The following is a 23481-nucleotide window of genomic DNA, read 5'->3' as shown; positions in this document are numbered from 1 at the left end:
ACCAGAACTGCACACAGTATTCCAGGTGAGGTCTCACCAGTGCCTTATATAACGGTACTAAAACCTCCTTATCCCTACTGGAAATACCTCTCCTGATGCATCCCAAGACGACATTAGCTTTTTTCACAGCCATATCACATTGGCAGCTCATAGTCAACCTATGATCAACCAATACTCCAAGGTCCTTTTCCTCCTCCGTTACTTCTAGTTGATGCGTCCCTAGCTTATAACTAAAATTCTTGTTATTAATCCCTAAATGCATGACCTTACACTTCTCACTATTAAATTTCATCCTATTCCTATTACTCCAGTTTACAAGGTCATCCAGATCCTCCTGTAGGGTATCCCTGTCCTTCTCTAAATTAGCAATACCTCCCAGCTTTGTATCATCTGCAAACTTTATTAGCACACTCCCACTTTTTGTGCCCAGGTCAGTAATAAAAAGATTAAATAAGATTGGTCCCAAAACTGATCCTTGAGGAACTCCACTGGTAACCTCCCTCCAACTTGACAGTTCACCTTTCAGTAGAACCCGTTGTAGTCTCCCCTTTAACCAATTCCCTATCCACCTTTCAATTTTCCTATTGATGCCCATCTTATCCAATTTAACTAATAATTCCCCATGTGGCACAGTATCAAACGCCTTACTAAAATCTAAATAAATTAGATCCACTGCGTTTCCTTTATCTAAAAAATCTGTTACTCTCTCAAAGAAGGAAATCAGGTTGGTTTGGCACGATCTACCTTTTGTAAAACCATGTTGTATTTTGTCCCATTTACCATTGACTTCAATGTCCTTAACTACCTTCTCCTTCAAAATTTTTTCCAAGACCTTGCATACTACAGATGTCAAACTAACAGGCCTATAATTACTTGGATCACTTTTTTTCCCTTTCTTAAAAATAGGAACTATGTTAGCAATTCTCCAATCATATGGTACAACCCCTGAATTTACAGATTCATTAAAAATTCTTGCTAATGGGCTTGCAATTTCTTGTGCCAATTCTTTTAATATATATATATATACCATGTATTCCTACCCTTTGTTTCCTATCTTTTAACCAGTTACCAATCCATGAGAGGACCTTCCCTCTTATCCCATGATTGCTTACTTTGCTTAAGAGCCTTTGGTGAGGGACCTTGTTGAAGGCTTTCTGAAAATCTAAATACACTATATCCACTGGATCCCCCTTGTCCACATGCTTGTTGACCCCCTCAAAGAATTCTAGTAGATTGGTGAGGCATGATTTCCCTTTACAAAAACCATGTTGACTCTTCCCCAACAAATTATGTTCATCTATGTGTCTGACAATTTTGTTCTTTACTGTAGTTTCAATCAGTTTGCCCGGTACTGAAGTCAGGCTTACTGGCCTGTAATTGCCGGGATCACCTCTGGAGCCCTTTTTAAAAATTGGCATCACACTAACTATCCTCCAGTCATTTGGTATAGAAGCTGATTTAAATAATGGGTTAAAGACTACAGTTAGTAGTCCTGCAATTTCACATTTGAGTTTCTTCAGAACTCTTGGGTGAATACCATCTGGTCCTGGTGACTTATTACTGTTTAGTTATCAATTTGTTTGAAAATCTCCTCTGACACCTCAATCTGGGACAGTTCCTCAGATTTGTCACCTAAAAAGAATGGCTCAGATTTGGGAATCTCTTCACATCCTCAGCCATGAAGACCTATGCAAAGAATTCATTTCATTTCTCCGCAGTGGCCTTATCGTTCTTGAGTGCTCCTTTTGCATCTTGATCGTCCAGTGGTCTCATTGGTTGTTTATCAGGCTTCCTGCTTCTGATGCACTTTACATTTTTTTTTTTTTTTTTTTGCTATTACTTTTTTAGTTTTTGGTTAGCTGTTCTTCAAATTTTTTTTGGTGTCACATGGCACTTTTGTGGCCGGCGTCACAAGATATTATCGAGCAGAATCTGTCGTCCGCATGGGCATGTCCTTTGAAATGGTGGTTGAAGCATGAAGGGACACATGAATCTTTAGTGCATCTGGCACGTAAATATCTTGCGATGCTGACCAGAACAGTGTCACATGAACACCTTTTCTCACTTTCAGGTGACATTGTAAACAAGAAGCAGGCAACATAATTGCCTCTAATTGTAAACAAATTAGTTTGTCTGAGCTATTAGCTGAACAAGAAATAGGACTGAGTGGACAATTTTACATTGTTTTATTTTTGAGTACAGTTCTTTTGTACATAATTCTACATTTGTAAGTTCAACTTTCATGATAGAGATTGCACTACAGTACTTGTATGAGGTAAACTGAAATATTTTTTTTGTTTTTTTACAGTGAAAGTATTTGTAATAAAAATAAATATAAAGTGAGCACTGAACACTTTGTATTCTGTGTTGTAATTGAAATCCGTACATTTGAAAATGTAGAAAACATTCAAAAATATTTAAATAATAGTATTCTATTATTGTTTAACAATGCGCTTAATTGTGTGCTTAAGTTTTTAAATTGCTTGACAGCCCTAGACTTTGGTAATTTGTTTCATGTGCCATAGTTCAGGAGTTTACATCAAACTAAGAGCTATTCAAGCATCTTAAAATATTGAATAATCTGACAGGTTTTTTTTTTTTTTTTTTAGTTCCTCTAATCCAGTGTTTCCCAAACAGTGGGTCCCAACCCACCAGTTGATCCCAGGAAGGTCCTAGATGGGATGCCAGATTCAGGTTCTCCTGGCCCCATGCAGAATAGACACCCCAGTGGGGAAGGGGAGGTTGGAGAGTGAGCCATCTCTGCACTTTCCCCACACTAGTGGCTCCTGTCCTGTGGGGCTGAGCCCATCTTTTCACTCCAGGTATTGTGACTTAATGCACTGTGTTGTAGTGTCACTCAGATTAGACCAGGCCATCCCTCCATCATGGCATAGGGGCAGACAGGCCAAATTTTCCATAGCTTGGTTTTAATTAAATCCTTTAGGTTATTGCTGAGTCTCTGTGAAACTGTTCTGCATATAGCTTTAAAATCACGTGTGTGTATATGTATATATACATACTGTAAAATTTTATTTTGTTCTGTAGGGAAGTTTTTGCCTTTGAAGACAATGTTAGGACCAAGATACGATGAACAGGTTGCTGAAGAGAATCGTTTCCATCCCAGTATGCTGTCCAACTATTTAAAGAGTCTGAAGGTAAGTTAACATTTTATAAAAAATACATATGCATACTGAAGAAAATGTAATAAATAGTCCTATAATACCAGGGTTGGAAGGGAACTCAGGAGGTCATCTAGTCCAACCCCCTGCTCAAAGCAGGACCCATCATTGTTCAACTACGGGAGCATTTTTGTCTGTTTGTACATAGTTTTTCTTTGTTTTTTTTTCTTCTATAGTTAGCTGTAAATAGTTTTCTGAAATATTAGTTAGTATTCCTCGCCCTGGTTGGGCTTCCTAGGGACTATGGCCTGCGTTCCGGAGTTCCAAAACTGGACTTTGTGCCTGCGCTCGTTCTCGGTGAGCAATGAGCACCAATGTTGTATTTACTGTCTTGGGGAGACTTACTGTAAGATCTTGTCGCTCAGTGTGGACCTGGGAAGCGTTGCAACTTCGCTTCTGCAAGCTCCTTATGGAGGCAGCTCTCTGGCCACATTCACAGTCTAACCTGGGACTATCAGAGCCTTCGGTGCAGTGCTCTTCACTGCTAGTGAGTGCTCTGCAAGCATGTCCCATGCCCCGGATACAGTGGTACTGATGGTCCAGGACAAGCCCAAGAATGCGAGCCGAAAACACTCATGGGCATTGGAGCAAGTCCCTGAAGTGGACTGCCTTCAAGTGCAGCATTCCCTCCCCAAGCCAGACTGGGTAAGAAGTTGCGTGTGGACCCTCTCCCACCACTGCTTAAGCTTCCTTGCTCCAAGGGTAAGATGGAGGAGCTGGTAGTACCACAGACCACTGTAGTGGCCGCCCACCTGGAATGCTTTCCGGGGTGCTTGTTGACAGTATCTCCGTGCCCATCGGTTCACTTGGCGCCGCGGACACCACTCCTTGGTTCTCACAGAGATTCTCACAGAAATTCGCTGGACCCCATGATGCTGTGAGCCCCTTCTCCCATCGGCACATCTTGAACTGCTCTATCCCCCTTCTCCACTGCTTGCCACGCATGAGTTACCCAATTTTGTGGATGAACCGCTCCTGCTCCAGGAGGGGTACTTCCAGATAGTGCGTCATAGACTGCCTGTACCGACGGCTCCTGGAGGCTTCATTCGACTCTCTGAGCCGGAACAGACATTTTCCTCCACTTCGAGGAGAAGCTCGGACTCCCATGTCCGGACATCTCACCTGCTAGCATATGACCCAGCACCTGCCGTATCCCCAAGCCCTGGCCACACTGGCCACCCTGGGACTCATATCAATGGCTCTATCCACTTTCTCAAGCATCGTTCCCTTCTGCCCTGGACCTTGAACCGGAACCATCGGGCTCTGAGGAAGAAACAGAGGCAGAGCTGGTACTGCCAGTTCCGCCAGTCTCTGTGGCTGCTTCATCTTCTCCGGATGATGTTCTTATATCCCCTTGCCTCCTGATGACCATAAACAGTATCAGGACCTACTGCACAGGATGGCCACAGACCTGGGCATATCCCTGGAGGAGATGCAGGACCAGCACCACTAACTGCTGAACATCCTCCAACCCCAGGGGTCATCATGTGCATTGCTGCCCCATCAACATCCTGCTATCCTGCAACCTGCGAGAGCTGTCTGGCATACAGCAGCTTCCTGTGCCCCATGCCAAAACGGGCAGAATGCAGGTACGTTGTCCTAGCTAAGGGGGCATATTTCTTCTTTTCCTACCCACCCTCCAGTTCCATTGTGGTGCATGTGGCAACAAAACCTGCCTGTCCGCAGAAATTGACTCCTCCAGACTGGGCAGCCCTAGATCTTTTGGGCAGGAAGGTCTACTTCTCAGTAGCATTGCAATTTTGCATTGTGAACTACCAGACTCTGCTGGCAAAGTACGATTTCAACAACTATGCCAAGCTAGCAGAATTTCTGGATGATGTGCTGCAAGACAAGAGACAGCACTTTCGCGCCCTCATAGAGGAAGGCAGCCTGGTGGCCAAGGTTGGCCTTGAAGTAGCTGTTGATATTGTGGATATGTCATCCTGTTCCCTTGCCATGGGCATAGTCATGCAACGTGACTCTTGGCTGCAGTCCTTTGGCTTTCTATGGGTGATACAGACCACCCTATAGGACCTCCCCTTCGGTGAGGACAAGCTCTTCTTAACCAAGATGGAAGAGTCACTCCACTCCCTGAAGGACTCAAGGGTGACACTTCAGTCCCTTGGGATCTACACCCCAGTGTCCTGTCACAAACAGCAGCAGAAACCCTTCCATCCCCAGCAGTACATACCCTATCCTCTGTACTATCACTGGCAGAAAGAACCCCCATGGAGGCAGCACTGTTCATAGTGCCTGCGGCCCCAGCTGCAGCCACCTCCTCCACTCTGACGCACTGTGATGGGATTCCTGGTGTGCAACCTGGAACTGTGGGATGACTGTGTCCCCTTAACTCTCCAGCCTGGGTTGTCTCTCACAAAGCTATGTCAGTGACAAGCAGAAAAACCCCTCCCAGACACTATGATCACTCAGACATCAGCATGTGGAGCCCCACATCCAGCTAAAATGCATGAATGCTCCCTGAGCCACTTGTGAATCACACAGAGAGAGGCACCAGCCAATCACCCTGTCATAAATATAAAGGGAAGGGTAACCACCTTTCTGTATACAGTGCTATAAAATCCCTCCTGGCCAGAGGCAAAATCCTTTCACCTGTAAAGGGTTAAGAAGCTGGCACCTGACCCAAAATGACCAATGAGGGGACAAGATACTTTCAAATCTGGAGGGGGGGAAAAAGGCTTCGGTCTCTCTGTGTGATACCTTTGCTGGGAACAGATCAAGGATGCAAGCCCTTCAACTCCTCTAAAGTTAGTAAGTAATCTAGCTAGAAAATGTGTTGGGTTTTGTTCTGGTTAAACTTGGATTTATGCTGGAAATGGCCCACCTTGATTATCATGCACATTGTAAGGAGAAAGAAAAGGAGGACTTGTGGCACCTTAGAGACTAACCAATTTATTAGAGCATAAGCTTTCGTGAGCTACAGCTTACTTCCTCAGATGCAAGTAAGCTGTAGCTCACGAAAGCTTATGCTCTAATAAATTGGTTAGTCTCTAAGGTGCCACAAGTCCTCCTTTTCTTTTTGCGAATACAGACTAACACGGCTGTTACTCTGAAACCTGTCATTGTAAGGAGAGTGCTCAGTTTGGATGAGCTATTGCCAGCAAGAGAGTGAGTTTGTGTGTGTGTGTGGGGGTGGGGGTTAGAAAACCTGGATTTGTGCTGGAAATGGCCCAACTTGATGATCACTTTAGATAAGCTATTACCAGCAGGAGAGTGGGGTGGGAGGAGGTATTGTTTCATGGTCTCTGTGTGTATATAATGTCTTCTGCAGTTTCCACAGTATGCATCCGATGAAGTGAGCTGTAGCTCACGAAAGCTCATGCTCAAATAAATTGGTTAGTCTCTAAGGTGCCACTCCTTTTCTTTTTGGGTTTTCTTTGTTTTGGCTTGTAAATTCGCTGTGCTGGAGGGAATGTGTGTTCCTGTTTTTGTGTCTCTTTATAACTTAAGGTTTTGCCTAGAGGGATTCTCTGTGTTTTGAATCTGATTACCCTGTAAAGTATTTACCATCCTGATTTTACAGAGGTGATTTTTACCTTTTCTTTTATTAAAATTCTTCTTTTAAGAACCCGATTGATTTTTTCATTGTTCTTAAGATTCAAGGGTTTGGGTCTGTGTTCACCTATACCAATTGGTGAGGATATTATTATCAAGCCTTCCCCAGGAAAGGGGGTATAAGGCTTGGGGGAATATTTTGTGGGAATAGGACTCCAAGTGGTCCTTTCCCTGTTCTTTGTCTAAATCACTTAGTGGTGGCAGCATACTGTTCAAGGAGAAGGCAAAGTTTGTACCTTGGGGAAGTTTTTAACCTAAGCTGGCAAAAATAAAGCTTAGCGGGTCTTTCATGCTGGTCCCCACATCTTACCCTAGAGTTCAGAGTTGGGAGGAAACCCTGACAGACCCCAACCTTGCACCCCAGAAATATGTCTTACACTGCTCAAGACTCCCTTGGACAGTGCAAGCTCATTAATTGGTTCGCCGCTCCAACAAAAGGATAGTGGATGTGCAACAGACCTTGGTAACCTGAGCTGAGATTTCCCGGGCACTTCAACCAAAACACACTGTTTTAGATCACCTCTAAAACAGATTTATTAACTACAGAAAGATAAATTTTAAATGATTCTAAGTAGCAGGCTTACAGATCAAAATTGGTCACCTAAGAAATAAAACTAGAAACACAGCCTAAGTTCTAACTTTAACAGACTAAGCAAGATTTGAATCACAGTCTCTCACCCTAATAGATGTTACAGGCAGCTCACAGTTCCTAATACACAGGCTGGGTTCCCTTCCAATGTGGGAACCAGTCTCCCCAGTTCAAAATCTGTCTTCCTGATGATTTTCCAGATTTTTTTCTCATGTGTGTGAGAGAGAGAGTGAGACCAAGTGATGATGTCACTGTCCCTCTTTCATACTTTCTTCCAGCTGCTAGAAAGTTCCTTGCCCTGACATGGGCGCCAGGCAGTCCCCATTGGTCAGGCAGTTTCCACTGCGTATGTGTCCTCACTAAGGAGCCTCTGGGAGAGTGGATTCTTCTTGATGGGTCATCAACACCCATCTGGCCAGTGATAGCTGCTCCTTTGCAACTAAAAGGCTGGCTGTGGGCATTTTCCAACCTCGCAATATATTTCAGTAGCACACAGAAGAATATTTCATAACTTCACATACAATGATAGTACATGCAATTCAACAGAGCAAGACTTTTAAAATGGTACCTCACAAGGCATGTGTACAAAATATATCAATCATATGACAGTGGTGAATATGGGGTTTCCAGAGTGCTACTTTGAGGTACCAAATGTCACACTCGCCAACAGCCGAAGGCTCACTTTTGACTTGCGAGTCGAGTGATGCCAATGCTCCCCATCACCAACTCCATTCCTCTGGTCATCTTTGAGGCCCGTCTTGCCCTCTTCGCCTCCGACTTGGGCAAGATCACCACTGACTGAGTACTGGAGATCATGCACCTTGGTTACTCTATCGAATTCCTTGCTTTTCCCTCCACGCAGGGGCACCACTTGGACGCCTACAGGGGATCCTTCCAGTCAATACCGCCTACAGCAAGAAGAGGCAGACACCTTTCTAGTGAAGGGTGACATAGAGCTGGTTCCCTGCCCTTTCCTGCGCAGAGAATTTTACTCCCCCTACTTTCTTATCCTGAAAAAGGGTGAAGGGCACCACCTTATCCTGGATGTCCGCCTCCTCGACACCTTCATCAGAAAATCCAAGTTCTGTATCGTGATGCTAGCATTTATTATTCCCTTCTTCCCCAAGAGGGCCTGGTTTGCAGCTCTCAACGTGAAAGACTCATACTTTCACATTGTCATTCACCTGGCCCATTGCAAATTTCTCCACTTCTGCATGGGCAGCAACCACTATCCATTCAGAATTCTCCCCTTTGGCATCGCGACAACCCCACAGGTCTTCACAAAAGTCTTTGTAGTCATGGCCACACAGATGCGTCATCTAAGTTACTTAGTGAAACCCTACCTGGACGACTGGCTTTTAGTTGTGCCGTCACGTGACGAGCTTACTTCTACCATCCGTGCTCTCCACTCTCTCCTCATAGCTCTTGGCGTCTGTGAATCAAGGAGGAGAAATTGGTGCTCATACTGACACAGAGAATCACCTTCTTAGGGATGTGTCTTGATTCTGTGGCAGCATGAGCCTTCTTCCCTGCAGACCAATTCTCAACCTTGACAGCTCTAATTATAAACTTACACTGAAGCCCTTGCATCATGGCTCACTGTTGCCTCTGTCTCATTGGGCATATGGCAGTCTGCACTTCTGTAACACCGCATGCCTGCTTACATATGCAATGCCTCCACCTGTGGTTCCTGATGGTCTTCAGACCCCACAACGATCACTTGGAAGCCAAAATGCTCATCCCACAGTTGGTTCTGGCCTCCCTCACCTGGTGGACCGACTCTTCCAAGGTGCTGATTGGCACTCCCTTTGCTGTCCTGGTCACGACTGTCATCATGACCACAGACGCCTCCCTTGCCGGTTGGGGTGCTCACCTAAACCATCACAGCACTCAAGGCATTTGGATGCTGCTAGAGGTCAGAATGCACATCAGTGTCCTGGAGCTGCAGGTGGTTCACTTAGCCTGCCATGTGTAGCAGCCTCTACTTCGCTTGCGACATGTTCAGCTCCTCTCGGACAATATTGCAGCAGTGACCTACATCTACAAACAAGGTGGTACCAAGTCCCCGTCCCTCTGTTCCAAGTCCGTCCACCTATGGAACTGGTGCATTTGCAACCACCTTGCACTCCGAGCAGCCTGTCTCCCAGGAGCACGTAACTCCTTGGCCGATGTGCTCAGCAGGACCCTATACCTCAACCACAAGTGGGAGTGACATGATCCCACTCTCTGCTCTGTCCTCCATACCTGGGACACCCCTCGCTGGGACCTTTTTGCCATGAACACCAACTGTACGTTTTCCCTCTACTGTTCCAGAGGTGCTGTGTGCCGTGACTCCCATGGTAATGCTCTTCTCCTACCCTTGAGGGGCAACCTCCACTATTCCTTCCCTCCCATTCCTCTCATTCCACAAGTCTATCGCAAGATCTGCGGAGATTGGGCTACTGTCATTCTCATAGCACCATTCTGGCTCTGCCAGTTTTTGTTTGCGTACCTACTCAGACTCTCCATCTGCACACCACTCCACCTCTGCGCACTCCTGGACTTCCTCACCCAGGACTGTGGCAGGGTCCACTATCCCAATCCGGGGCTTTTTCTCCTCACGGCCTGATTTTTTGATGGAATTCGTGTGAAGGCAAAGCATGTTCTATACCAGTGCAATGCGTCCTTACCCAAAGGAGGAGGGCCTCCACACACGCCTGCAATGCAGCAAAATGGAAATGTTTCATATTCTGGGTTCAATGCCATCACCACCCACTGGTGGATACAGTATCCATTTCTGACTTCCAGAATTACCTCTTGGAACTCAAAATGTCAGGCTTTGCCCTCAGCTCTGTCCAAGCCCACCTGGTGGTGATTAGTGCCTTCCTTCCCCTCATGGATGGCCACTTGGTGTTTACTCACCCCACCGCTGTTTGCTTCATGAAAGGCCTTCTCAACAGCTTTCCACCGGAACTGTGGGACCTCAATCTTGTCCTCCCCATCTTCACCAGATCCCCCCTTTGAACCTCCTGGCAACATGTTCCCCCTCATATCGCTTCATGAAGGTAACCTTCCTCATGGCTATCACCTTGGCGAGGAGGGTCAGTGAACTGGCAGCCACGATGGCTGACCCCTCCTTACACTGTATTTCATGAGGATAAGGTTTCCTTATGACTGCATTCCAAGTTCCTCCTGAAGGAGGTGTCAAAGTTCCACCTCAACCAACCTATTCTCCTACCGGTCTTCCATCCTAAGCCACATGCCACCTCTGTGGACAGGACTGTTCATTCTCTTGATATCTGCTGCATGTTGGCATTCTACCTGCACAGAACTCACTCATTTCGTGCCTCTACCAGACTATTCGTTCCCATTGCTGACTGCTCCAAATGCCAAGCCCTCTCCTCCCAACGAATCTCAAAATGGGTTTCCGACTGCATCCGAGAATGTTATATGCTGTCCAACACCCACCGCCCAATGGAATTACAGCACACTTGATGTGGGTACAGGCAGCCCCATCCACTTCCTTAGCGGACATCTCCTGAAAGACCATCTGCTGGGTAGTGACGTGGTGTTCAGTACATACTTTCACAACCCATTATGCCATTGCCCAAGGGATGGCAGAGGATGCTGCAGTAGGCCATGCTGTATTACAGGCTGTGATGCCTCTTGCATCCTCGTGCCCATCTCCTCTGACAACTGCTCGATATTCACCCCTGTTTGGATACATATAGGCACCATCACTTGGAGAGGAGGTTACTTACCTGAAACTGGAGGTTCTTCAAGATGTGTAGTCCCTATTTGTATTCCAAAACCTACCCTCCGTGTTCTCTGCTGCGGACTGGTATGCTCAGCGGTAAGTGGGTGAGTGAAGAGGCATCGACTTGCACGACCTTGTATAACTTTGTCTGAGACACGAGCTGACTCACGACACATGTGTGGGTTAGTGGACACTGCTATGAAAATCTTCCGGCTCTGGCACATGTGCAACCATATCTGGAATATAAATAGGGACCACACGTCTCAAAAACCTCTACTTACAGGTAAGTAACCTCCTCATTTATGTTCCTACTAAAATGATGACCACTGAGGTAGTTAATGTTGGCATTTAATTTGTCATCACGCTTCAGATGTGCTAACTTAGTACAATTCACACTTCTCAGAGGTATTTTTTAGGTTGCATATGGACTCGGGTAGATGACATGAAGTTTACATTTGTTTCACATTTTTAAAGGTCATCTCTGCAGTCCTTGGATTGGCTAATATGTTGAGCTAATATGTTGAAAAGTGCTTAAACTCTGCGTCAGGAGCCTAATGCATTTTTAAAGCGAATTTAATTAAAACGTGTTAGCTAACGTTCTTTTAAATAACCTGTTTCTTAGTATAGTCAAGGCCCAGAAGGGGGTGTGGGTGTCTGGGCTAGGGGTTGTCCTGCAGTTGGGCTCTTGGGTTGGAGGAGGTGTGAGTGTCTGAGCTGGGGGGCGCCCTGTGGCTGAGCTCTGGGAGAAGAGGGTGTGGGTGTTGGGTGTGGGTCTTGCCCACATGCTCAGGGTCTAACCGATCACCATATTCGAGATTGGAAAGGAATTTTCCACCAGGTCAGATTTTCCTCTGCAGCATGGGTCGTTTGCTGGTTTGAACTGGAGTAAATGGTGGATTCTCTCTAACTTGAAGTCTTTAAATCAAGATTTTAGGACTTAAGTAACTCTGAGGTTACTGGACCTCTACAGGAGTGGTTGGTGAGGTTTTGTGGCCTGCAATGTGCAGGAAGTCAGGCTAGATGACTATGATGGTCTCTACTGGCGTTAAAAGTCTAGAAGTATGTCTACTGTGCAATTAAATACACTTGGCTAGCCTGTGTCAGCTGACTTGGACTTGCAGGGCTCAGGCTGCAGGGCGCAAAAACGGTGTTGATTTAATTACAGCTTGAGTTCATAATAGTTTAAAAATATCTGAATCCATTTAACAACTCTTTATTTTAATACAGATTGCATACTCTTTCCTCACCAAATATTTTTTCTTCACTTTGAGCAGATTGTTTTGGGGTTTGGGAAGTTTGGCATTGGTAGTTAGTTGAAAAATGAAACATTGAAGCTTTGAAGGAGAAAAAATTGTACTGGAACCAAATATTACTTAGATCATATGAACAAGCACAGTATTAAAAAAAAAAAAGGCATTATTAACTTTAATACACTGTCCATTTATTTTGGCTATTAGCCAATTCATATTGGTGAGCTGTTAATATTTGGAGCAATTAAATATAACATAATTACTCTGCTTTTATTCTTTTAGGTTAAAATGGGTTTATTGGTGGACTTGACGAACACCACTAGATTCTATGATAGGAATGATATAGAAAAAGAAGGGATCAAATACATAAAACTTCAGTGTAAAGGGTAAGTTGATTGTACCCAAATGAATATTTGATTTTTAAATTAAAAGTCTGTACTGAATTCATTCCCCTTTCTGTTGTTTCTATTCTAAGCTTTATTTTTCCATGTTTACCAGGCATGGTGAGTGCCCTACACTTGAGAACACAGAAGCATTTATCCGCCTATGTGAACATTTTAGTGATAAGAATCCTTCAGAGCTTATAGGTATGTCTCTTTTCTTACCCTTTTTTGCTCCATTTTTGCTTCTCCACTATCTTGTCTTCCATTATCAAGCTTTACTACTTTCCCTGATTCCAAGAAGGATCTAAGCAAGTGGGTTTCCTCAGTGCAATGTTTGTGCTACTGTAAGGATTGCTTGGTGGAGATGAACGTATAAACAAGCTTTTGTCTTTCTCAAAATCAATATCTCATGTTACTTTATGCACCAGTTTAGATAGAGTTGATTGCTTTATGCAGACAAATATGGCAGCTAAACAGTTGTATAATGTAGGGGTCTGTGGCTATCCCTTCCCGTCAGTCTTGTGGGGAGGCCACACCCGTCATTACTGTGTATCTATAAAGGCAAGGCTCAATGGGGAATTAGCAGTCTCAGGGTACATCTACACTATGAAATTAGGTAGAATTTATAGAAGTTGGTGTTTTAGAAATCGTTTTTATATAGTCGATTGTGTGTGTCCCCACACAAAATGCTCTAAGTGCATTAACTCGGTGGAGTGCTTCCACAGTACCGAGGCTAGCGTCGACTTCCGGAGCGTTGTACTGTGGGTAGCTATCCCGCAGTTCCCCCAGTCTCTGCCACCCATTGGAATTCTGGGTTGAGATCCCAATGCCTAATGGGGCAAAAAACATTGTCGCGGGTGGTTCTGAGTACGTGTCGTCAGGCCCTCCCTCCTCCTGTGAAAGCAATGGCAGACAATCGTTTCGTGCCTTTTTTCCTGGGTTAGTTGTGCAGATGCCATACCACAGCAAGCATGGAGCCCGCTCAGCTCACTGTCACAGTACGTCTCCTGCGTGCTGGCAGACACGGTACTGCATTGCTACACAGCAGCAACTCATTGCCTTGTGGCAGCAGACGGTGCAATAGGCCTGATAACCATTGTCATCATGTCCTAGGTGCTCTTGGCTGCCTCGCTAAGGTTGGTCAGGAGCGTCTGGGCAGACATGGGCACAAGGGCTGAAATAGGAGTGACTCGACCAGGTCATTCTCTTTAGTCCTGAAGGCAGTCCTATTGTACCGTCTTCTGCCGAGCAGCCAGGAGATGAGGAAGGCTAGCAGTCCTACTGCACTGTCTGCTGCCAGCCAAAGATCTAAAAGATAGATGGAGTGGATCAAAACAAGAAATAGACCAGATTTGTTTTGTATTCATTTGCTCCCCCCTCCCTCCGTGAAATCAACGGCTGACAATTGTTTCGGTGAGGTCTGTCAGGGCCACCTTGAAAAGTGTTAATGGAGATTCAGTCCTGCCTGGAATACTGGGGGGGAAGGATAGCTCAGTGGGTTGAGCATTGGCCTGCTAAACCCGGGGTTTTGAGTTCAGTCCTTGATGGGGCCGTTCTGTGTGACAGTTGTTCTTGTTTCTCCTTGATGTAAAGCCACCCCCTTTGTTGATTTAAATTCCCTGTAAGCCAACCTTGTAAGTCGTGTCGTCAGTTGCCCCTCCCTCTGTCAGAGCAATGGCAGACAATCGTTCTGCACCTTTTTTCTGTGCAGATGCCATACCACGGCAAGCATGGAGCCCGCTCCGATTACTTTGGCAATTAGGAGCACATTAAACACCACGCGCATTATCCAGCAGTATATGCAGCACCAGAACCTGGCAAAGCGAAACCGGGCAAGTAGGTGATGTCAGCGCGGTGACGAGAGTGATGAGGACATGGACACAGACCTGTCTCAAAGCACGGGCCCTGGCAATGTGGGCATCATAGTGCTAGTGGGGCAGGTTCATGCCATGGAATGCTGATTCTGGGCCCGGGAAACAAGCACAGACTGGTGGGACTGCATAATGTTGCAGGTCTGGGACAATTCCCAGTGGCGGTGAAACTTTTGCATGCGTAAGGGCACTTTCATGGAACTTTGTGGCTTGCTTTCCCCTGCTCTGAAGCGCCAGAATACCAAGATGAGAGCAGCCCTCACAGTTGAGGAGCGAGTGGCAATAGCCCCGTGGAAGCTTGCAATGCCAGACAGCTACCAGTCAGTCGGGAATCAATTTGCAGTGGGCAAATCTACTGTGGGGGCTGCTGTGATGCAAGTAGCCAACGCAATCAAAGATCTACTGATAGCAAGGTTAGTGACCCTGGGAAATGTGCAGGTCATAGTGAATGGCTTTGCTGCAATGGGATTCCCTAACTGTGGTGGGGCCATAGACGGAACCCATATCCCTATCTTGGCTCCGGAGCACCAAGCCGGCGAGTACATAAACCGCAAGGGGTACTTTTCAATAGTGCTACAAGCACTGGTGGATCACAAAGGACGTTTCACCAACATCAATGTGGGATGGCCGGGAAAGGTACATGACGCTCGCATCTTCAGGAACTCTGGTCTGTTACAAAAGCTGCAGGAAGGGACTTTATTCCGAGACCAGAAAATAACCGTTGGGGATGTTGAAATGCCTATAGTTACCCTTGCGGACCCAGCCTACCCCTTAATGCCATGGCTCAGGAAGCCATACACAGGCAGCCTGGACAGTAGTCAGGAGCTGTTCAACTACGGGCTGAGCAAGTGCAGAATGGTGATAGAATGTGCATTTGGACGTTTAAAAGCATGCTGGCGCAGTTTACTGACTTGGTTAGACCTCAGCGAAACCAATTTTCCCACTGTTATTACTGCTTGCTGTGCTCTCCACAACATCTGTGAGAGTAAGGGGGAGACATTTATGGGGGGGTGGGAGGTTGAGGCAAATCGCCTGGCTGCTGGTTACGTGCAGCCAGACACCAGGGCGGTTAGAAGAGCACAGGAGGGCGCGGTGCGCATCAGAGAAGCTTTGAAAACCAGTTTCATGACTGGTCAGGCTACGGTGTGAAATTTCTGTTTTGTTTATCCTTGATGAAACACACCCCCTTCCCCCCTTCGATCACCGCTTGCAGAGGCAATAAAGTCATTGTTGCTTCACATTCATGAATTCTTTATTAATTCATCACACACATAGGGGGATAACTGCCAAGGTAACCCGGAAAGGGTTGTGGAGGAGGGAAGCACTGGGTGGGGTGGTGGAGGAGGGAAGGACAAGGCCACACAGCACTTTAAAAGTTTAACACTTTAAAACTTATTGAATGCCAGCCTTCTTTTGCTTGGGCAATCTTCTGGGGTGGAGTGGCTGGGTGGCCAGAGGGGGTCCCCCCCCCCCCGACTGCATTCTTGGACATCTGGGTGAGGAGGCTATGGAACTTGGGGAGGAGGGCGGTTGGTTACACAGGGGGTGTAGCGGCGGTCTGTGCTCCAGCTGCCTTTCCTGCAGCTCAACCATACGCTGGAGCATATTAGTTTGATCCTCCAGCAGCCTCAGCATTGAATCCTGCCTCCTCTCATCATGCTGCCGCCACCTATCATCTTCAGCCTGCCACCTCTCCTCATGTTCATTTCGTGCTTTCCTGCACTCTGACATTGTCTGCCTCAACACATTCGTCTGTGCTCTGTCAGTGTGGGAGGACAGCATGAGGTCAGAGAAGATTTCATTGTGAGTGCGTTTTTTTCGCCTGCTAATCTTCGCTAGCCTCTGGGAAGAAGATCCTGTGATCCTTGAAACACATGCAGCTGGTGGAGAAAAAAAAAGGGACAGTGGTATTTAAAAAGACACATTTTATAGAACAATGGGTACACTCTTTCACGGTAAACCTTGCTGTTAACATTACATACAGAGCATATGTGCTTTCATTACAAGGTTGCGTTTTGCCTCCCCCCACCACGTGGCTAACAGCGGGGAACATTTCTGTTCAGCCATAGGCAAACAGCCCAGCAGGAACGGGCACCTCTGAATGTCCCTTTAAGAAAAGCACCCTATTTCAACCAGGTGACCATGAATGATATCACTCTCCTGAGGATAATACAGAGAGATAAAGAACGGATGTTGTTTGAATGCCAGCAAACATACACTGCAATGCTTTGTTCTGCAATGATTCACGACTGTGTGCTACTGATGTGGCGTGGTAAAGTGTCCTACCATGGTGGACGGAATAAGGCTGCCCTCCCCAGAAACCTTTTGCAAAGGCTTTGGGAGTACATCCAGGAGAGCTTTATGGAGATGTCCCTGTAGGATTTCCACTCCATCCCCAGACATGTTAACAGACTTTTCAGGTAGCTGTACTGGCCGCGAATGCCAGGGCAAATTAATCATTAAATATGCTTGCTTTTAAACCATGTATACTATTTAAAAAGGTACACTCACCAGAGGTCCCTTCTCTGCCTGGCGGGTCTGGGAGGCAGCCTTGGGTGGGTTCGGGGGGGTACTGGCTCCAGGTCCAGGGTGAGAAACAGTTCCTGGCTGTCAGGAAAACTGGTTTCTCCGCTTGCTTGCTGTGAGCTATCTACAACCTCATCATCATCATCATCATCTTCCTTGTCCCCAAAACCTGCTTTTGTGTTGCCTCCCTCTCCATTGACGGAGTCAAAGCACACGGTTAGGGTAGTGGTGGCTGAACCCCCTAAAATGGCATGCAGCTCATCATAAAAGTGTCATGTTTGGGGCTCTGACTCGGAGCAGCCGTTCGCCTTTCTGGTAGGCTTGCCTCAGCTCCTTAAGTTTCACGCGGCACTGCTTCGGGTCCCTGTTATAGCCTCTGTCCTTCATGCCCTGGGAGATTTTGACAAATGTTTTGGCATTTCGAAAACTGGAACGGAGTTCTGATAGCACGGATTCCTCTCCCCACACAGCGATCAGATCCCGTACCTCCCATTCGGTCCATGTTGGAGCTCTTTTGCAATTCTGGGACTCCATCATGGTCACCTCTGCTGATGAGCTCTGTACTCACCTGTAGCTTGCCACGCTGGCCAAACAGGAAATGAGATTCAAAAGTTTGTGGGCCTTTTCCTGTCTAGTGCGTCTGAGTTGAGAGTGCTGTCCAGAGTGGTCACAATGGAGCACTCTGGGATAGCTCCCGGAGGCCAATACTGTCGAATTGTGTCCACACTATCCCAAATTCGACCCGGCAAGGCCGATTTCAGCGCTAATCTCCTTGTCGGGGGTGGAGTAAAGAAATCGATTTTAAGAGCCCTTTAAGTCGAAAAAAAGGGCTTCGTTGTGTGGACAGGTGCAGGGTTAAATCTATTTAACGCTGCTAAATTCGACCTCAACTCCTAGTGTAGACCAGGGCTCAGAGGTTATAGCTCTCTGGTCAGGGCAGAGCAACAAGCAGTTTAATGAGGCTCTGGCCCTCTGGGCAGGGCAAAGCAGTAAGCTGTCTTTCGCCTTGCCTCCTGGCTCAGGCAGATAGTGGACAAACATAAGAATGGCCATACTGGGTCAGACCAATGGTCCACCTAGCCCTGTATCCTGTCTTTTGACAGTGGCCAATGCCAGGTGCTTTCAGAGGGAATGAATAGAACAGGTAATCATCAAGTGATTCATTTCCTGTCGCTCATTTCAAGGTTCTGGCAATCAGAGGCTAGGGACACTTCAGAGGATGTGTTTTGCATCCCTGGCCATTCTGGCTAAATGCAGGCCTCTTGGCCTAAGGTGAGTCGCTAGTCACCCTAGGGACCATCCGACTCCACTGGGTCCCAGCCCAGAGCCCTAACAGTGGGAAATGGTTCCACCATTGGGTCAACAGGGATCCCACTGAAACACGCTGATCTGAATTCTGGCAACACAACTGGACTATTGTCTGGTGTCCCTGGGATATTTCCTACTACCCCTTTGGAGTGTACCTCTGTCTACTTGGATTCCTCCATCTCCCTGGGGTACACGGCCAGTAGCTCCTCCAGGTAGTCAGTCAGTCAGTCAGTCAGCAGTCCCAGCCCCTCCTCTGAGTTCTCAGCATGACAGAGCTCCATCTCAGACACAGGGCTCAGCAGCGGGTGAGAGACGTTTGCTTCCTTCTCCGGCTCTTCCACAACTGAGCTGTAGGGGCTGCCTTTTAAACCTTCTGTCCTGCCTCAATGCTTCTGTCAGGGTGGGTGTGGCTTGCCTAGCTCCGCGCACCAGAGGGTGAAAATTGGTTCATTACTGTCAGTCTTGGCGGGAGGCCTTGCCCCATTGCTACGTATACACATACGGGACAAACGTTTTACGGGGCAGACATTTTACCTAACTCCTTCTGATGCAAGTGAGTATTTCTTGGGCAAGCACTGCTTGGCTTGACCACATCTTGTGTGGCATTTGATAATCAAGAGAGGTTGATCTCCTTGTGATCATGTTGAATTTATAAAGATTCTGTGCTTTAGTATTCATTTTAGTATTACATTGTTAAGGTTCCAACTTCAGAAGTTGAGTTCCTTCAGTAATATACTGGGGACTGTTAATGGAAATTTGATTGTGTTACACTTCTTTGGCATATACAGCCTCAAAATGGGTGTTTTCAGAACTTTGATTTTATCAAAATCAAAAATACCCAAAATTGGTTCATGAAAGACTCTTAATTTTACTTTAAATATAACAGTCAGATTAGATACATGAGACGAAGTGCATCCTTTTCTGAATACCATTATGTTCAAACATTAATATAATTTTATGTTTTCAAAGGTAAAAATATTACAAGTAAATGTTCTTCTAACTGCCAGTCCTGAATACTAAACCTGGGATCCAAGAGTCAAGCTAGGTTATTTTTCTCATGTGTCATCCATAATAAAGATTGTGCAGGCTAAACTAAGCTCTCAGTGCTTGTGAAACTAGTTTGCTCTCAGTAGGTTTGTATAGGTGTAACTGATGGGTATCCAGTAAACAACTGAGTTGATGCATCTGAAGAATGGTATTCATTACTTTCTCCTGGTTATGTTGACTGCATTCTAACAGGAGTAAAAGCAATAAAAAGTTATTTTTTTGTCATTGTTTAGCAGATATAATTCTGAATACACACAGGGAGCAAATCTGTTGAATTAAGAAGATGCTATTTTACATAATTCATTCTTAGAGGAGAGGCACACTTCAAGGTTTTTCTATATATTTTACATAGAGACACTTAGTGGTTTAAGACGTGCAGTTTTTTTTTAAACTTGGATTTACACATAATTGTCTACATACAGTTTTTGGAACTGATATAAATACATACTGGTTTAGAAACTGATGTAGTTACAGCAGTACAGCTCCCTAGTGTGGATGCATCTAGACTGGTATAAAATACTTATATTGGCATTGTGTGTGTGTTAGTATAAAAATGGTACGTAGACCAGCCCTATAGATCACAAACAGACTTATTCACTGAAGAGTTCTGTGATGGGGTGCCCTTATCCTGTACCAGCCCCCAAAGGGTTAACTGTGCTTTGTAGGCTGAGGAAGCCCTGCCCCTTCGACTCTGCTGGGCATGTTCAGCCTGGATGCGGAATATAAAAGGAAGCAGCTGCTGAAGGGGGAAGCCGCAGACTGCAGGCCATGACTATGGAGCCATGGCGCTCAGAGCTCCAGACTGCCTGATGAGCCCGGCGAAAAGACCGGGTTGGCAGGAGCTACTCCACTTGAGGACCCCAGAGACCTGAGGGGACTGTGGAGCATCGCTGAGGGAGAAAGAGTAGGAAGCAGCCCCGGGGACTTAGACTTTTCTCTGGTGAGTGAACCAGGGGAACCAGTCAGCATGTTTCAGGAGGATCCCTGCTGACTCAGTGGTGGGTACCCCCACCACCGCCAGGGCTCTGGGCTGGGACTTGGAAGAGCAGGAAGGGCCTGAGGCCCCCTACCCGGTGCGTCACACACCCCTAGATGCTGCCCCACTTCCCCAGCAAGCCAATAGGCCACATGGCACCCCAGAAGTGGGTGCCTTCATTTACTAGCCTTTAGGCCATGCCATGAGTGCAAGGGCCGCCTTTGTTGACTCTGGCCAGTCCGCCACGCTGCCCTGAGTGGAAAGGGCCACCTTTGTTGACTCTGGCCAGTCTGCCACGCTGCCCTGAGTGGAAAGGGCCACCTTTGTTGACTCCAGTCACTAGGCAATACTACCACGTTTTATAATAAGGGTCCTCAGCATAGGACCTAACCAGCTGCAGTATCGTCTCTGCCCTTTCTTTTGACCACACGTGACCCGACACCCCATGATGGGGTGTCCCTACCCCGCGGCAAGTTCATTCTGCTTTGTTATTAAATTTTGAATGATTGGTTTAGAGTGTGTGGTTCTCAGCCTAAGGATCATTGCCCTCCCTCTCTTTAGATAAATGGGAGGCTGGGTTTCAAACTTTTCTGTTGTAGTGTGGACTCATGATAGGGAAGAGGTTGAAAACCATTGGATTGGAGGCAAATTGGACTAATATTCAAAATGAACTCTTGAAATTGCGTGAACATTTATTTCTGTGGAATAGAATGTTTTTGTTTTTTCTCAGTCTTTAGTGTTCAATGGGAATTTTAAATAACATTTTCTTAAATCATATATGGAATTTGTTCTCACATCATATGTTACTCATCAATTGGAATAAGTTGACGTAGCCATCCATAGCATCTCAATGCAATTAATTATTTTTCTGGGTCAGCAGTTTACATAGAATACAAATAGCATTATGAAGTGTTTGAAATAGAAAACTCATTTTACTAGTATTTTAACTTTAAATATCATTTGCAGTGTTGGGTTATTAACTTCTGATGGTTGGTTATAGGGAATACAGATTACACTACACCTTTCATTTCTGCTATGTGAACTGAGACATGAAATTGGAGTTATTTGTTAAGATGGCATTTGTTTTTATCTCCTTAGCTTAGTTATTCCTGTCTGAGATATCTTCTTCCTCATAAGAGATTTAATTAGCAGTGTCCTCAATGTCTTCTGTTGTAATTTCATCTTTAGAGAGTAGTAGAAAGAGGTTCCTTCTCTAAAATTCTAGACAGATGGTGTCAAAGAGAAAACAGATCACTGTTCTAGAAATGGAAAGAGGAATGAATGCCTGTATGCTGAGATAGTGATGTTTGAGGAGGGAAGTTCAAACATCTTTTGTTTCTATTCACTAGTCTATTAAGAAGCAGTGCAAAATATGCTGTATGAGAAGAATGAGACATCAAAGTAGTCAAATGTATTTAGTTGGGGAAAAAGAATAGAGCTATTCTAATCACAGCAGAAAAGAAAGGATATGAATGAGACAGATGCATAATTCTTTTATGTAAATTTTTACATGAGAAACATGAAGCAGTTTCAAACGTCAGAAAGAGGAAACCAATAAAGCTCTGGTCAGGGCAGTTCTACTCCTGTTGGATTGAGCAGTAAGTGGTTGGCACAGGACTCCCATCACAGTTGAATAAGTTTCACCACAAAAGGGTGATAAAATTGATAATGAGGTTTAATCTGGTCTTCAGAAAAGAAGCAAATGTTCTGTCCTTCCTAGATGATCAGGTAATGTTTAATTTTTCAAATATCAAGTAGACCGAAAAATCTGCCATTTCCGAACTTAACTTCTAATAGTAATAGAAATCAGAGACAGAAAAGACCCATTAGGTCAACTCTTTCAAATGCATACTTGTTCCTGATTCTAGGTTTTTGAGTTTAGTTTCGTATACTTGAGCAATGGGCCTGCACTGTTTCCCTTGGAAGGCCATTTTAATGCTACCAACATACTTCGCTGGTCATCACATGATTCAAACGTATGCTGCTGATCAGAAACTTTTCTTAACACACCCATATTTCTTTACTCAGTTCCGTTCCATTCTTAGGATTACTGGTTTTTCCTTCTTCTTAGTGTTAATTTTTAAGTAAACTATGGTTGAGTTTTTAGGTGTAAAAACCAAATTTTGAGAATTCATAATATTCTGTGCTAGAGTGTCGAAGCCTGGGAATCAGGTCCTTCTAAGGAAACACCAGGGTTACTGGGGAGATGGGAGGTTGTATGTACATAGAAAAGGACAGGAACAGTGATGGCTGGGAAAGCTGCATGACCTCAAATCCCAACGCCTTGCTTTCATTGTCAACATGCTTCTACTATTGCCATATGGATAAAAAAAATCATAAGACCTTTGACTTTCACTTTTTGATGCCAGTAGTCACAGCATGCCCCATTACTACAAACGGAGTGTAAGTCAAGAAAATTTAACTTTCAGCCTCAATAGGTCAGGAATACAAAGTGCTAGTTTGAATGGCAATCCGTGTGAAACTTCCTAGCTAAATTAGATAAAGATAGATTGGAAACTTGATTTTTTGGAACACAATGTTGCAAGTCTGGAGTAATCCTGCTACCACAGAGGAAATAAAGTGGAAAGATCTCGCCTTAGTAGGTGGCTCAGGAGAAAGAAAAATGTGATGACAGGCACTGTAATCCATTGTGGTCCGAAGCAAGTTTTGAGATAAGCAAGGGTTAGTAAAACAAACAGGAAGAAAGACTCACTTGTGTCTTCCTGTTAATTATTGTGACATTTCTCTTTTTCAGAGAACACATTCTTAATATCCTTAATTTCCTATGTATGAAGAAAATATACCTTTCAATCAGGTTGAGGAAGAAAGGTCTCTGACCTGGTTTGATACATGTCTGTAATGAGAGGGGCGGCTCAAGTTATTCCTCTTCTTTGACCATTAGTAACAATTTTGCTTTTGGTGTGGAGGGAGGAGGTAAAGTACACACTTGAAAACTGTGTATATTTTTAATCCCGTATTTTGGAATTTACCATTCACTTTGCTTGTGTTATAGAAGAAAAAAGCAACTGCTCATAATCTGATC

The 23481-nt window shown here is 45.3% G+C and overlaps 1 protein-coding gene across 3 annotated transcripts in view; it reads left to right on the top strand.

Annotated features, from left to right (window-relative positions):
- RNGTT (RNA guanylyltransferase and 5'-phosphatase) overlaps positions 1 to 23481 on the top strand; it is a 444976-nt gene that overhangs the window by 15091 nt on the left and 406404 nt on the right. For all 3 annotated transcript variants that reach the window (XM_084622100.1, XM_084622102.1, XM_084622101.1), the window contains exons 2-4: positions 3046 to 3155; positions 12610 to 12713; positions 12826 to 12914. In XM_084622100.1, the coding sequence (XP_084478226.1) occupies positions 3046 to 3155; positions 12610 to 12713; positions 12826 to 12914 (303 nt within the window). The remainder of the gene's footprint in view (positions 1 to 3045; positions 3156 to 12609; positions 12714 to 12825; positions 12915 to 23481) is intronic.

The sequence above is a fragment of the Lepidochelys olivacea genome, assembly GCF_965140295.1.
Source record: "Lepidochelys olivacea isolate rLepOli2 genome assembly, chromosome: 3".
Lineage (NCBI taxonomy): Eukaryota > Metazoa > Chordata > Testudines > Cheloniidae > Lepidochelys > Lepidochelys olivacea.
The sequence above is the reverse complement of the archived record's forward strand: the minus strand, read 5'-3'. Positions and strand labels throughout refer to the sequence as shown.